The sequence below is a fragment of the Myxine glutinosa genome, chromosome 7 (genome assembly GCF_964187855.1).
Source record: "Myxine glutinosa chromosome 7, kmMyxGlut1.1, whole genome shotgun sequence".
Classification (NCBI taxonomy): Eukaryota; Metazoa; Chordata; class Myxini; order Myxiniformes; family Myxinidae; genus Myxine; species Myxine glutinosa.
This window is the reverse complement of record NC_136267.1, coordinates 56,334,773-56,349,808: the sequence shown is the minus strand read 5'-3', so window position 1 is coordinate 56,349,808 and position 15,036 is coordinate 56,334,773. Positions and strand designations below refer to the sequence as shown.

The 15,036-nt window shown below is 46.3% G+C and overlaps 1 protein-coding gene across 3 annotated transcripts in view; it reads left to right on the top strand.

Moving 5' to 3' along the window:
- LOC137431273 (uncharacterized) overlaps positions 1-15,036 on the top strand; it is a 354,360-nt gene that overhangs the window by 145,154 nt on the left and 194,170 nt on the right. For all 3 annotated transcript variants that reach the window (XM_078781777.1, XM_078781775.1, XM_078781776.1), the window contains exons 6-8: positions 9,622-9,741; positions 10,056-10,101; positions 12,835-12,885. In XM_078781777.1, the coding sequence (XP_078637903.1) occupies positions 9,622-9,741; positions 10,056-10,101; positions 12,835-12,885 (217 nt within the window). The remainder of the gene's footprint in view (positions 1-9,621; positions 9,742-10,055; positions 10,102-12,834; positions 12,886-15,036) is intronic.

Here is a 15,036-nt window from a genome sequence, read left to right as displayed (position 1 = left end):
CTCCCCTCCAAATCTTCCCCATCACCCCTTCCCTCCAAAACTTCCCCATCACCCCTCCCCTCCAAAACCTCCCCATCACCCCTCCCCTCCAAATCTACCCCCTTGCCCCTCCCCTCCAAATCTTCCCCATCACCCATCTCTTTCAAATCTTCCCCCTTGCCCCTCCCCTCCAAATCTTCCCCATCACCCATCCCTTTCAAATCTTCCCCCTTGCCGCTCCCCTCCAAATCCTTCCCATCACCCATCCCTTTCAAATCTCCCCCCTTGCCCCTTCCCTCCAAATCTCTCCCCACACCCCTCCCCTCCAAGACTCTCCCTCGCCCCTCCCCTCCTAGACTCCCCTCTCACCCCTCCTCCTCAAAGCGTCCTCCCCACTTCTTCCCCCTTCCAACTTTCACCTTCATCTCCCCCAACCTTCTGCCTTGCTCTTCCCCCTCCTCAAGTAACACCTCACTGTGCCTCACCCAATCACCATCAAACCTTTTGTCTGCCCCATCCTTCCCTTTCTCCAAGCTATTCTGAAATCTCTGACACACCTGCAACAGCTCTCCCAACCTCTTCCTCCTCTTCCACATATTACCCTACGCCCCCCCCCCCCCCCCCGTTCTGTATCCGATGCTCCCCCTTCCTCTTCATCAACGGTATGGACCTGCAAACAACCGGGGCTTTCACTCAAACTTGACTGATCTCTCCATGCAGGTTGCTTCTGACAAACCAGACGTGATCTGCTTAACAGAAACTTTCCTCCTTCGTGATGTCTCTGATTCCTTGGTATCTCTCCCAGGTTACTCCCTCCTCCGGTATGATAGACCTGAGCCTCGTCCTGGAGGTGGGGTTGCTATCTTTATAAAAAAAACTCTCTTCCTCACTCGCCCTGCACTGCCCTCTCTCCACCTCACCCCCAGGAATACCTCTGGCTACGGCTTCCCCTTCGCTCCCACCTTTTGTTCATATGTGTGTTGTACCGTCCACCAAACAGTGATGACTCCATCTACATCTCGCTGTCTGATAATATGGACCACCTTCTATCTGCCCATCCCAACTCTATCTTCCTCATATGTGGTGATTTCAATTGTCACCATGCCAGTTGGCTGGGTGTGGGTACCTCTCTCACCAGCCATGGCTCCTCAGAAAGGACTTCTGCGACTCACTGGGACTGACACAATCTGTCAATTTCCCAACCGGGATCTCAGTCAACGGAGCATATTCTCTTCTGGACTTGGTTATGACTAACTTCCCTGAAAATGTCTGCTGCTCTTCTTCTGCTCCAATCGGCTCATCTGATCATGTGCTTGTTAAAGTGGACATCTCTCTGACCATTCTCAGAGAGCCTCCTCAGCGGCGACGAGTCTGGCATTTCACTCAGGCCAACTGGCACGGTCTTCAAGCAGCCATCAATCATCTGGACTGGTCTCCCATCTCGACCGCCTCTGACATCAACTCATCCTGGGAATTCTTCCAAAGTAAATTGTTCTCTCTCATGCACAGATTTATCCCATCTCGTCTTCAGTTGTCATACCCTTCCTCTCGTCCATGGTACACAGAATCTTGTGGTGAGGCTGTTGCCCAGAAACAACTTGCCTTCGTCTCCTGGAAAGCAAATCCAACGGAAGGAAATCTCATTTCCTTTCACAAAGCCCGAAACAAGTGTGTGTCCACCCTCAGGAGAGCCAGGAAACAATATCTCTCCGTTCTCAAGACCGAACTCTCTTATCTGTCTGTCTCCCTCTTCCAAATCCTGGTGGCGTCTGGTCAAATCTGTTTCTGGTGTTTGTTCCCCCTCCATCCCTTCCCTCACCTCAAACGGCTACACAGCTGACTCCGCACGTGAAAAAGCTGAATGCCTCAACTCTGTGCTTGCCTCTAAATCTTGTGTCCCAAACCCATCCCTCTCTGTACCCAGTCATACCCAGCTGCTCCTGGACTCTGTGTCCTTTCCTCCTGACAAGGTGGAAAAGTTTCTGTCAACTCTCGACTCTGATTCTGCAACTGTACCTGACGGCATCAGCCCACGGGTCCTAAAATCCTGTTCTTCCGCTCTTTCACTCCCTCTCTCTGTTCTCTTCACCCTCTCTTTTGCTCAAGGTCATCTGCCAGCTGCTTGCAAATCAGCCAACATCACCGCTTTGCACAAAAAATGTGCAAAAACAGATCCTAGCAACTTCAGACCAATCAGCCTTCTCCCAATTATCAGCGAAGTCATGTAATCCATCATTGCTTCGGATATGAAATCTTTCCTCTTCTCCAATGGCTTGATCTCTGATCATCAATTTGGTTTCAGACCAGGTCACTCTACTCTGGACATGCTGCTTCTGCTTTCTCAACAATGGATGGAGGTCGTCAATGCCAAACAGGAAATTAGAGCTGTCTCCCTTGACATATCACGTTCCTTCGATACGGTCTGGCACCCCGCTCTGCTCACCAAACTCTCCTCTTTTGGTATCCATGGAAATCTCCACGCATGGCTGGCGGACTTCCTCTCAAGTCGTAGTCAACATGTGGCACTGAATGGGTTTCTATCATCTTCTCTTCCTGTTCAGGCTGGAGTTCCCCAAGGCAGTGTTCTGGGCCCTGTGCTTTTTCTGGTCTTCGTCAATGATCTCTCTGACTCTCTTGAAAATCCTCTCTATTTCTTTGCTGATGACTCTACTCTCTGCCGCTCCATTCCTCATCCCTCAGATCGGCAGTCTGCAGCCTCCTCACTCTCTGCAGACCTGGACAAAATCACAGACTGGGCAAACAAGTGGAACATGTCTTTCAATCCTGACAAATCTCACACTCTTACGATGTCTCTCCGAAAAGACCGACTGGACAACCCTCCCATCCACTTTCTGAATAATCCTCTCCAAGAAGTTTTGTCACAAGCTTTTCGGTCTCATTATCTGCCATTATCTTTCCTGGGAAAACCACATTTCAAATCTGGCCTCCAAAGCCAGTCGCCGACTGGGCATCCTCCGTCGTGCGAAGTCCTTCCTTGGCACACCTGAGCTCCTCACCTCATACAAGGCTTTCATCCTCAGCTCAATGGAATACTGCTCTCCCCTCTGGGCTGGTGCTCCTGCCTCACACCTACTAGCTCCTAGCTCGTCTTCATGCTGTTGAAACCAAAGCGTTCAGAATCATTGGAATCTCCCGCGATGAAGCTAACTCCTAGGGCCTTTTACTTACTCACTGCAGGCAGGTTGGTGGTCTTTCCGTCTTCTATCGACTCCTCTCCGGCCTTGCCTCACCAGCTCTCTCTGGGCTATGTCCCCCAAATGTCCCCCAAGTCCGCCAGCCATGCGTGGAGATTTCCATGGATACCAAAGGAGGAAAGTTTCTTGAGCAGAGCGGGGTGCCAGACCGTATCGAAGGCATGTGATATGTCGAGGGAGACAGCTCTAATTTCCTGTTTGGCATTGAGGACCTCCATTCATTGTTGAGACAGCAGAAGCAGCATGTCCAGAGTAGAGTGACCTGGTCTGAAACCAAATTGATGATCAGAGATCAAGCCATTGGAGAAGAGGAAAGATTTCATATCCGAAGCAATGATGGATTCCATGACTTTGCTGATAATTGGGAGAAGGCTGATTGGTCTTTAGTTGCTAGGATCTGTTTTTGCACCTTTTTTGTGCAAAGCGGTGATGTTGGCTGATTTCCAAGCAGATGGCAGTTGACCTTGAGCAAAAGAGAGGGTGAAGAGAACAGAGAGAGGGTGAGATAGAGTGGCAGAGCAGGTTTTAGGACCCGTGGGCTGATGCCGTCGGGTCCAGTTGCCGAATCAGAGTCGAGGGTTGACAGAAACTTTTCCACCTTGTCAGGAGGAAAGGACACGGAGTCCAGGAGCAGCTAGGTACGACTGGGTATGGTGGGTACAGAGAGGGATGGGTTTGGGACACAATATTTAGAGGCAAACACAGAGTTGAGGCATTCAGCTTTTTCACGTGCGGAGTCAGCTGTGTAGCCGTTTGAGGTAAGGGAGGGGATGGAGGGGGAACAAACACCAGAAACGGATTTGACCAGACGCCACCAGGATTTGGAAGAGGGAGACAGATAAGAGAGTTCGGTCTTGAGAACGGAGATATATTGTTTCCTGGCTCTCCTGAGGGTGGACACACACTTGTTTCGGGCTTTGTGAAAGGAAATGAGATTTCCTTCCGTTGGATTTGCTTTCCAGGAGACGAAGGCAAGTTGTTTCTGGGCAACAGCCTCACCACAAGATTCCGTGTACCATGGACGGGAGGAAGGGTATGACAACTGAAGACGAGATGGGATAAATCTGTGCATGAGAGAGAGCAATTTACTTTGGAAGAATTCCCAGGATGAGTTGATGTCAGAGGTGGTAGAGGTGGTAGAGATGGGAGACCAGTCCAGATGATTGATGGCTGCTTGAAGACCGTGCCAGTTGGCCTGAGTGAAATGCCAGACTCGTCGACGCTGAGACGTCGACTCGTCGACGTCGACTCAGGCTCCCTGAGAATGGTCAGAGAGATGTCCACTTTAACAAGGACATGATCAGATGATCCGATTGGAGCAGAAGAAGAGCAGCAGACATTTTCAGGGAAGTTAGTCATAACCAAGTCCAGAAGAGAAGATGCTCCGTTGACTGAGATCCGGGTCGAGAAATTGACAGATTGTGTCAGTCCCAGTGAGTCGCAGAAGTCCTTTGCTGAGGAGCCATGGCTGGTGAGAGAGGTACCCACACCCAGCCAACTGGCATGATGACAGTTGAAATCACCACATATGAGGAAGAGAGAGTTGGGATGAGTCGATAGAAGTTGGTCCATATTATCAGACAGCGAGATGTAGATGGAGTCATCACTGTTTGGTGGATGGTACAACACACATATGAACAAGAGGTGGGAGCGAAGGGGAAGCCGTAGCCAGAGGTATTCCTGGGGGTGAGGTGGAGAGAGTGCAGTGCAGGGCGAGTGAGGAAGAGAGTTTTTCATAAAGATAGCAACCCCACCTCCAGGACGAGGCTCAGGTCTATCATACCGGAGGAGGGAGTAACCCGGGAGAGATACTAAGGAATCAGAGACATCATGAAGGAAGAAAGTTTCTGTGAAGCAGATCACGTCTGGTTTGACAGAAGCAACCTGTATGGAGAGATCAGTCAAGTTTGAACGAAGGCCCCGGATGTTTGAGGTCCATACCGTTAATGAAGAGGAAGGGGGAGCATCGGATACAGAACAGGGGGGAGGAGGGGTAGGGTAAGATGTGGAAGAGTTGGAAGAGGTAGGGAGAGCTGTTGGAGGTGTGTCAGAGATTTCAGAATAGCTCGGAGAAAGGGAAGGATGGGGCGGACAAAAGGTTTGATGGTGATTGGGTGAGGCACAATGAGGTGTTATTTGAGGAGGGGGAAGAGTGAGGCAGAAGGTTGGGGGAGATGGAGGTGAGAGTTGGAAGGGGGAAGAAGCGGGGAGGACGCTTTGAGGAGGAGTGAGAGGGGGGAAATCGAGAAGAAATGAGGGTGGGGAGATTTGAAGGGGAGGGGCGAGGGGGGTGTTTGGGAAGGAAGGGAGAAGGGGAGGGATTTGAAAGGGATGGGATATGGGGGAGATTTGGAGGGGAGGGGTGAGGGAGGAGTCTAGGAGGGGAGGGGCGAGGGGGAGTCTTGGAGGGGAGGGGTGAGGGGGTAGTTTAGGAGGGAGGGGGCAAGGGGGGAGATTTGAAAGGGATGGGTGATGGGCAGGATTAGGAGGGGAGGGGGAAGATTTGAAAGGGATGGGTGATGGGGAAGATTTGGAGGGGAGGGGGGATGGGGAAGATTTGGAGGGGAGGGGTTATGGGGAAGATTTGGAGGGAAAGGGTGAGATTTGATTTTAGAAAGTGTACGATTAATGGGAAACGAACATTTATTGCAAAATGAGTTTCTTGTGACCTACGAGTTAAAAATACGTTTAAGGACGCTGGGTGGAGGATGGAGTGCAGGAGAGTTTAGGGAATGTAGAAAAAAGGCACTATAGGAGATGGAATTTTTTTTGGGGATGAATAGATTTGGTGAGCAAGTCGAAAGCAGCCTTTTAAAGAAGAAGAAGAAAAAGGTGTTATAATATGTGACAGAATACATAACTTGAGGGGAAAGTGTAAACATTGAAGGTTAATAACAGTGAAAACTATCTGGGGAAATGGGGGAGAAACACGTGGTCGAAAAACGAACGAACGAATAAGAATGAATAAACGAATGAGAACAGAGAAGGGAATTTTTTTTTTTTTTGAGTTGAGATTTACACAAGGAAGTAGGCTATGGGGTGAAAAGACTGGGAAAACAGAGAACGAAAATTATTGGATCACAATCGACGGACCGCTGAGAGAAAACCAAAGCCTCAAGGTTGTACACTGTACAAGGCCTCAAGACATGACACGAATTAACACGATTTTCAATTCAGGTATGTAAAGATTTGCACCGAAAATCTTCCTTGGGACACAATATACGTACACACGCCATAAAATAAATACAGTTATAACGAAAATACAAATGGGAACAATTACTTAACTTCGATTTCAAATCGCTCGCGACGCGGCAAAGGCCTTGCTCGCTACGCGGCAAACAGACGATTAATTTATGAAAGATAAACACCGAGAAACTTCCAAGGTGCACACTATAACTTCACACACCGAAAGATAAATACAGTTTCGACAAAATACAATTGTGAACAGACTTAACTTTGAAAACGTTGAGACCGTGTGGAGCTTCGAGAATCCCTGCCGCCGTCTCCAAGGTCTCGCGAGATCTCCGAGGACCTCAAACCTTCACCTCAAACTCACCACTGTTCCCGTCCTTCGTACTTACAGCTTTGCGCGCTCTTTTGTACATTGCCATCACTACTTTGATCAACCATTCCTCCACTCCTAACTTCTTCAATGCCCATGTCAATACTTTGCGTGGAACCCGATCGAATGCTTTCTCCAGATCAACAAACCCAAGAAACAACTTCTTCTTCTTCTCCATGTACTTCTCCTGCAACTGCCTCACAATGAATAGCGCGTCTGTCGTTCCTCTTCCTGGCATAAATCCAAACTGCATTTCGTCGATCTTCAGTTTCTTCCTTATCCTCCTCTCCAACACCCTTTCCAATACCTTCATTCCATGCTCCAATAACTTTATCGCTCGGTACGAGCCACACTCCAGAGGGTCACCTTTCCCCTTGTATAGAGGGATGAGGGTACTCAGTTCCCAATCCACTGGAATGCGGCCTTCTTTCACCACCAGATTACAGATCTCTGTCATTCTCTTCACACCCCAACTTCCTGCTGCCTTCAACATATCTCCCACAACTCCCGTCGGCCCTCCCACTTTTCTACTCTTCATTGCTTTTATCGCTTCCTCAACTTCCTTCTCAGTTATCTTCTCTGCCGGTCCTAAAACTGGGTTACTCTCTATGTTGCCATCCCATTCATTCTCTGTATTCAACAGCATTTCCATATATCTTTTCCATCTTCCTTTAATTCCATCTGGGTCCACAACGATTTGTCCCACTTCATCCTTCAAGCAACTCACCCCCATCACATCACACCTCTCTTTCGCTATCTGCTTGGCAATCCTGAATACTGCTCTCTGACCCTCTTCCGAATCCAAGCGTTCTCCGAACATTTTCCTACATGCCTCCTGCGCCTTTGCTACCTCTTTCTTTGCAGCCTTCTTGGCTGCCTTATAACTTTCATGCTCTGCTGTTTCTGCTCCCGTACCCTTCGCCTTCTGCCACTCAAATAAGTAACACCCAAATGTATTATGTTCAAACATCGTCAGACAGACAGACAGACAGAAAGACTGACACAATTGCGAATTTTAGTATGATCACTTAATTTTCATTTTTGTCCCCATCTTTCAATGATGAAAAATTACTTGGTAATTTTTTTAAATTCTCATATTCACATCTGGATCTTCACCAAAATCGAATCAATTCATCCTTGTCACACACCCAACCTGTCCACCACGTTTTGTCTGATTCCATCCATAACATTGAGATATTCTGTTATATATTGTTTTAGCCCGATCTCTCAATGGTGAAGAACCACTTAAAAATTCTCGTAATCAGATCCGGATCTGGATCTTCCCCAAAATGGAATCATTTTGTCCTTGTCACACCAAATTTCGTCCGAATCTTGCCAAAACGTTTTGAGATATCTTGCTCACAGACAAACAGACAGGGGTGAAAACATAACCTTTGGTGGCAGAGATAATCAAGAATGAAAGGTTGCAGCTCCCGGTGAAATCCATTAATTTTTCAATGACAATTGTTTTCATACTATTGCTTTTTTACCCTCTTTGTCCTCACAAATAATTTTCTCTTTGTTGTTTTGCCTCTGCTGACGAAGTCACCGCAGGTATTGTGTTTTCGGGTGGTCTGCCTGTCCGTGCATCTGCAGTCCAGTACGTGTTTCTGTCAATCCGTCCATCTGTGTGCCTGTCCATTCTTCCGTCCGTGATAGGTTTTTGTTACCGCAGTTAAGAACTGCCGAAGGGATCCAAGTCAAACTTCTTGCAGTTATGTATAATGACATTAAGATGAACTGATTTTATTTTGGGGTCACGAGGTCAAAGGTCCGATGTCACGTTAGGTAAAAATCCTGTTACAGCGATAATTTGTAAACCAGTGATGGAATTTTGACCTAAGTCGATACAAGTATGTATCATGATGAAAAAATGAACTGATTTGATTTTGGGGTCAAGAGGTCAAAGGTCAGAGTCTGTAATAGGTTTTTGTTTCCATGATAACTTAAGAATAGCTGAAGGGAACCAAGTCAAACGTGGTACAAGTTTGTATAATGATGTGAAGATAAATGGATGAGAGTATAGGGTCAAGAGGTCAAAGGCAGAAGTCCCGTTCGGAAATAGTTCTGTGACTGCGCTAACTTGCCCTGGTGTTGGCTTAGCGGTTAGCATGCCGGCTTGGGATTCTAGGATCCTGGGTTCGAATCCCGGTCGATCGCTGAATTAACGCCAGGGGGGTTGACTCAGCCTGTCATCCTTCCGAGGTCGGCAAATTGAGTACCAGCTTGCTGGGATGAATGATCACGGTGTGTACACCGTATCCCTGCGCTACGTAAGAGCGTGACCAAGGGTTGGCGTCAGGAAGGGCATCCGGCCATAAAAACATTGCCTCAAACAGGGAACCATGATTGTCATGGGGCCCGCAAGGCTAACCCCTGCTCCAGCAGGGAAAATGGCCTTAAAACGATCATTCATATATATTCACTGTGCTAACTTGTGAACCAGTGATGAGATTTTAACCAAAACTGGGGTGAGTATGCATTATGATTAAAAGATGAACTGATTATATTTCTCCTTCAAAGGTCAAAAGTCAATGTTGAAAAGTTCCATTCTCGTTTTATTTTTGGTTTTATTTTGCGATAGCCATTTTAATTCCTGCCTTTTTCTTTCCATCGCTCTATTCATCATGTCTCTTTTCTTTCCTCGTTCTGTCCATGCTGTGCTCCTTCTCTTTTCCTGTCCCTTCCAATTTACTTTTCTCTCTTTTTTATTTTAATACATGCCTCACAGCTATTCCTTTCCACTTTTTTTTTTTCATGCCTTCCATTTTGATGCACAACTTCCCCTTCTGCCTTTCTCAAGTACATCTTTGGATCATTTTATTTATCTTATCCTCTCCCTACCTCACCCGCCCTTTACCACAGCAACATCATTACCCTGATCTACTCCCTGATGAAACATCTTCTGGGTCAATCCAAACCCCCTTGCACATCAAGTCTCTGATTCGAAGCATCCTACACCTTGAGAAATGGTCAAAAGATCAGGTATGAAAGTCGATTGTTCAAAAGAGAAAGATGAATAGTGTTAAAAGGTTGGTGGTTTCAGGAAGGGGGTGGAGGTGAGGCGGGGGAAGAGGGAATCTGTCTTTGCTGTACATTCCAATTATGCTGAACATATGATGGGTCCTACAGGCCAATCATCATGATTATTCACCTTAAGTGCAGGTTATTAGCAAAGGAAATTACTTTTCTTTTTATTTGCATTGACCTTTGAATATAGCTTCGTTTTCTAAATATATTGTACTTTTGTGCAAATGGCATAGCTAACTGAAAGGTAAACATGCTCTTTATTTATGCAGATAAAGTCATCTACCAATCAACGTCCATATGAAGACACTAACACAGGTAATTTTTGTAAATCTACATACATATTTTCAAGTGTTTGTACATTATTCTTTCACGAACAAGCCGAAGCACAGAGGCCCCAAACTTTGCATGTAGGTACTGTTACGTGCTCCTCCCCAAACCCCGGTCACGGTGTACCTCCGAGCCCCGAAAGGAGTCACGGCAGAAAGATGTGCTATTATGTGTGCCAATGACCAATGGTGAAACCACACCAATCAGTTGTTACCAAAAACAAGTATTGTATTAGTATCGCACAATAATAACAGCACAAGTACAATATACTTAAATTGCACAACAAAAATACCATATAATTCCTATGATGGTACCACCAGTTTCTTCACTCAATAACTCACAGTGCTCCACGTGAGCGAAATGTAACACGCCCAAAGTCACTGTCCCGGCACCAGGCCAAAGTCGATCCACGCTCCGGTGATCACAAGAAAAAGGTCGTATCGAGACCAGAATCCAGGACGGCTGACAGTCAACGCTGCCGAAGAGCCTCTGGGTGGGTGCCGGGCCGACGTCCGTCAGGCAAAAATGCACCCAAAAGGCGACTGGGAATTCACACCTTCGGTTCACCAGACAATGATGCTGGTATGAACGTTCAGCGGCTCCCAAACGGAGAACCGCGAATTCCCAATCGAAATCCACGTTACACACGCGAACCAGGCTAACGGCTGGGGCGCGGTGAAATGGCTGTAGCGAGGTGAAATGGCTGGAGCGAGGTGAAATGGCTGGAGCGAGGTGAAATGGCTGGAGCGAGGTGAAATGGCTGGAGCGAGGTGAAATGGCGGACGGGCCCGTAATGGAGGCGTACCTGCTCTCCAACAACGATTCACTTCGGAACCACAAAACCCGTCACGCAGGTTTATCTGTCACAGCGATAATGACTCTGTCACAGGAATCCCTTTCCCGGGAAAACCAATATTCGCTCGTGACCAACGTTCGCCAGCGTCTGCTCGATACCTCAAAGCAGCTCGGCCTTTCTCTCCCGACCTCACTTGCTCCGCTTCTTTCCTCCTCTGCCTCTTCTTCCGGTTTCTCCCGATCCATTTCGTTTTTCTTTTAAAACACTAATTTTTCCTTTTGAAGACAGTTATCTCCATTTCACTCAGACTATAACAATAATAATAAATGGAACTAAAAATGCTTCCAGTGGATGAAAACCACAAAGACGGAAGTGACGAATCCGTAACAGTACTTCAGAATCACAGACTGGGCAAACAAGTGGAACATGTATTTCAATCCTGACAAATCTCACACTGTTACGATGTCTCTCCGAAAAGACCGACTGGAAAACCCCTCCCATCCACTTTCTGAATAATCCTCTCCAAGAAGTTCTGTCACTCAAGCTTTTAGGTCTCATTATCTGCCATGATCTTTCCTGGGAAAACCACATTTCAAATCTGGCCTCCAAAGCCAGTCGCCGACAGGGCATCCTCCGTCGTGCGAAGTCCTTCCTTGGCACACCTGAGCTCCTCACCACATACAAGGCTTTCATCCGCAGCTCAATCGAATACTGTTCTCCCCTCTGGGCCGGTGCTCCTGCCTCACACCTAGCTCGGCTTCATGCTGTTGAAACCAAAGCTTTCAGAATCATTGGAATCTTGCGCGATGAAGCAAACTCCAAAGGCCTTTCACTCACTCACCGTAGTCAGGTTGGTGGTCTTTCTCTCTTCTGCCGATTCTTCTCCGGCCTAGCTCCCCCAGCTCTGTCTGTGCTCTGTCCCCCAAATATTCCTACAGGTCGCACAAGATCTGCCTGCAACCCTCTTATGGTTAAACTGCCAAAATCAAGACTCTCTGCTCACCTTCACTCTTTCATTCCTCTTTTCTCCCACCTCTAGAACATACTCCCTCACTCTCTTCAATCCCACTCCTCCCTCCAGGTCTTTAAAACAGCTGTTCACCACCATCGCTTATCTTCCCCCATCCAAAACCTTGATTTTTTTCCTACCTCCGTCAATTCACCCCAGATCCAGTTTTTTGAAATACCGACTTCTTTCCTGGATATCGTAGCTGTGTCCATGTTCTTAGCAACAGTCTGTGGAATACATATTATGGAAAAATTATGGCAAATATTTTATGGAATAGAAAGATCAGTCAGCCATCATCATCATGCATCACGAATCGTACTTTCACCAAATATTTGATTCCATATCACTTTTGCTTGTGGTTCGTAAACAGTCCGCATAATCATGAATTTCATGCTTTAATAGTTTATTGCAAGCATTGCACATCAAGATAACGACAACTGAGATGAGGCCACAAGCAAGATAACAGTGTGAGAACACGTTTGCGGGAATTGCAAATAATTGTTGAAGTTGTATAACTCCAACCCTGTTGAAAATTACAGATGATTAGCTCGATGTGCTGTGGTTTTGATTGCCTGTTAAGGACATCCATGTTTTACTGTGATGAAAATAGCATCATCGCTGTGATGCTCAATTGTTTGGATGAGTAATATGTGAGCTGTTGTATTATCATGATGTATGATAATATGGAAAATATTTTATCGTCATTTTGTCGTCAATATTCATTGTCCATAATATGGACAATGACTTGTCCTCTAAATTGTACAAAACAGTCCATATCAATTGGAATAAAGAAAGCCTGGGCATCTTAATTATCATTCCACATTCAAAATGGGAAGCTTGCAATGTGTTGTGATGTCATAAAAGTGTGGTATAAATGCTGATGCTCTCTTAACCAATTTGTTTTTCATCGTTACAGTTTTCCGTGCACAATTAAAGGAAGCGTCAAAGCAGAATGAGCCAATAGTTGGTGAGTGACGTGCTCTTTGGAGCTCGATCATACAATATCAAAGCAAAAGAATGTACATTCATTTATTTTAGTCCATTGTTCAAAAAAGAAAGATGTTTGTTTTCCAGCCTTGACTTCTTGGTCTTTCTTAAATCTATATTACGGAACATATTTTTGTCGGAAAGCTGTATGATTTTGCTAACTTTTTCTATCCAAAAAATGAAGCTGAATGGGGATGAGATATCTGAGAAGCTGAATGGGGATAATGAGAAAGATGAAGATTAGGCAAATAATGAACTGACACACAGGATACAAAGTTTGGACATATGGGCAGGACAATTGAGTGGACAAAGTCCATATGAGTTTCAGAAGAAGCTGACAAACAAGATAAGTGTGGGACAAAAGAAATTGCAAGTTGATTTGGAAAGAAGAGTGAGCAAGGATAAAAAATGTTTTCAGATGGACGCTGACCTTCAGACAGGACGTAACCACACCCAGTGACCACCTCCACATGCTGGAGACTGGATTCCAAAGATGGCGACAAAACCTTTTCTCTCAGGCTGCTTCGAGCGCTGGTGCAGACCTGTGAACCAGTTTTGCTATTTCTGCGCCGTTTATCCAGAAAAGTTGCAATATTTTCTCCAGGGAACCCAAATGAACTGAAATAGTTTGCTCGACAAAATTACACCAACAAGAGGCAAGCCATTCCTTAAACTAGAACGCCACTCAGTGAGTGCATACTCTCGCCGTGGGTGGCCGCTGCTGAGCCCTATCTTCCAATGGTAAAAAATCCTTTCAAAAATTCCTGGCTCCGGAATAATATCCTGAGCTTCACCAAAAACTAATCAATTCTTCCTTATCCCAAGGGCAATCATCCCACAAATTTTCATCCAAATCCGTTCAGAACTTTCCCAGATATCTTGTTCACGAACATATGAACACACATACACACACACACACACACACACACACACACACACACACACACACACACACACACACACACACACACACACACACACACACGGACGGACGGACGGACGGACGGACGGACACGATCAAATGCATTACTCCCTAGCGGGAGTAAAAATACACAAGTTGTTTATTACATAAGGACACCATAGTGGTCCACAATAAATCACCCGATCTTACGCTGGGTGCCAAAGAAACACACTCGCTCACACAACTGGGCAGGGGTAGGATTTACATTTTCAGGTGGGTTGAAACCACAGCATGCCACGTGCCAACCAAATGAGGCCTATTACAGGCGGAGGTATAGCCTGTACGAGAGGAATCAGTGGCTCAAAGAGATGGTGGTTGGAGTATGCATGCTTGGTGGGTCAAACTGCACCACAGAGAAGCAAACCCTGGAGCAACACAACCATCTTCTTTTCCCATTCTCAGTCCCTCGGCACTCTCTCTCTCTCTCTCCGGTTCTGCCACGTGGAGCCATTTTTAAAATCATCTCCACCCAAAGAAATCGACCAATCTCTGCCATTAGGCAATTAACAAGTGTCTGCCTCGAAGCCTTTCACCAAGCTTCTCCTTGTGCATTCCATAAATCTCTGCCTCCCATGTGCTGACAGACACCTGCGGTGTAGAACATAACTCCTTTTGTTGATGGAGGATTGGGTGGGGAGTGGGAAACAAGACATCACACTGCTCTGCCTGGTCTTAACGAGGAGAACTTGAGACGAGATAACTTGACCTAACTATCCCTTCAAGCACAACCTCATGTGTCCTTCGTGTGGACCTTTTACATTGATTGACTTCTGACAAACACACACTCAACGCAGGGTATAAACGTATAATGTTCTTAAACTACGTGTGAATATACCTGGCTTCAAGGTGCTTAATCTAACCATTACCCCCTCCCATACAAATTCAACAATATTGTGAGTAGGATTAGTGAAACGCCTCTGATAGTCATGGCTCGCCGTCTTGAAGGTGTATAAGAAAAATATGACTGGAAAGACTCAGGAAGGAGAACACGCAGACATGAGAAGAGTGAACTCAGGAATTGCGGTGAACATTGAACTTGAATTTGGGGATCTTGAAAAATTATCGGTTGTTCGATAAAGACCTGTGATTTTTGTATGGCCTGTGAGGAGCAAAGAGCTAAAGGTGGAGCAAGAACAGATACACAAGTCCACAAATTGTCTGCCATTGGTG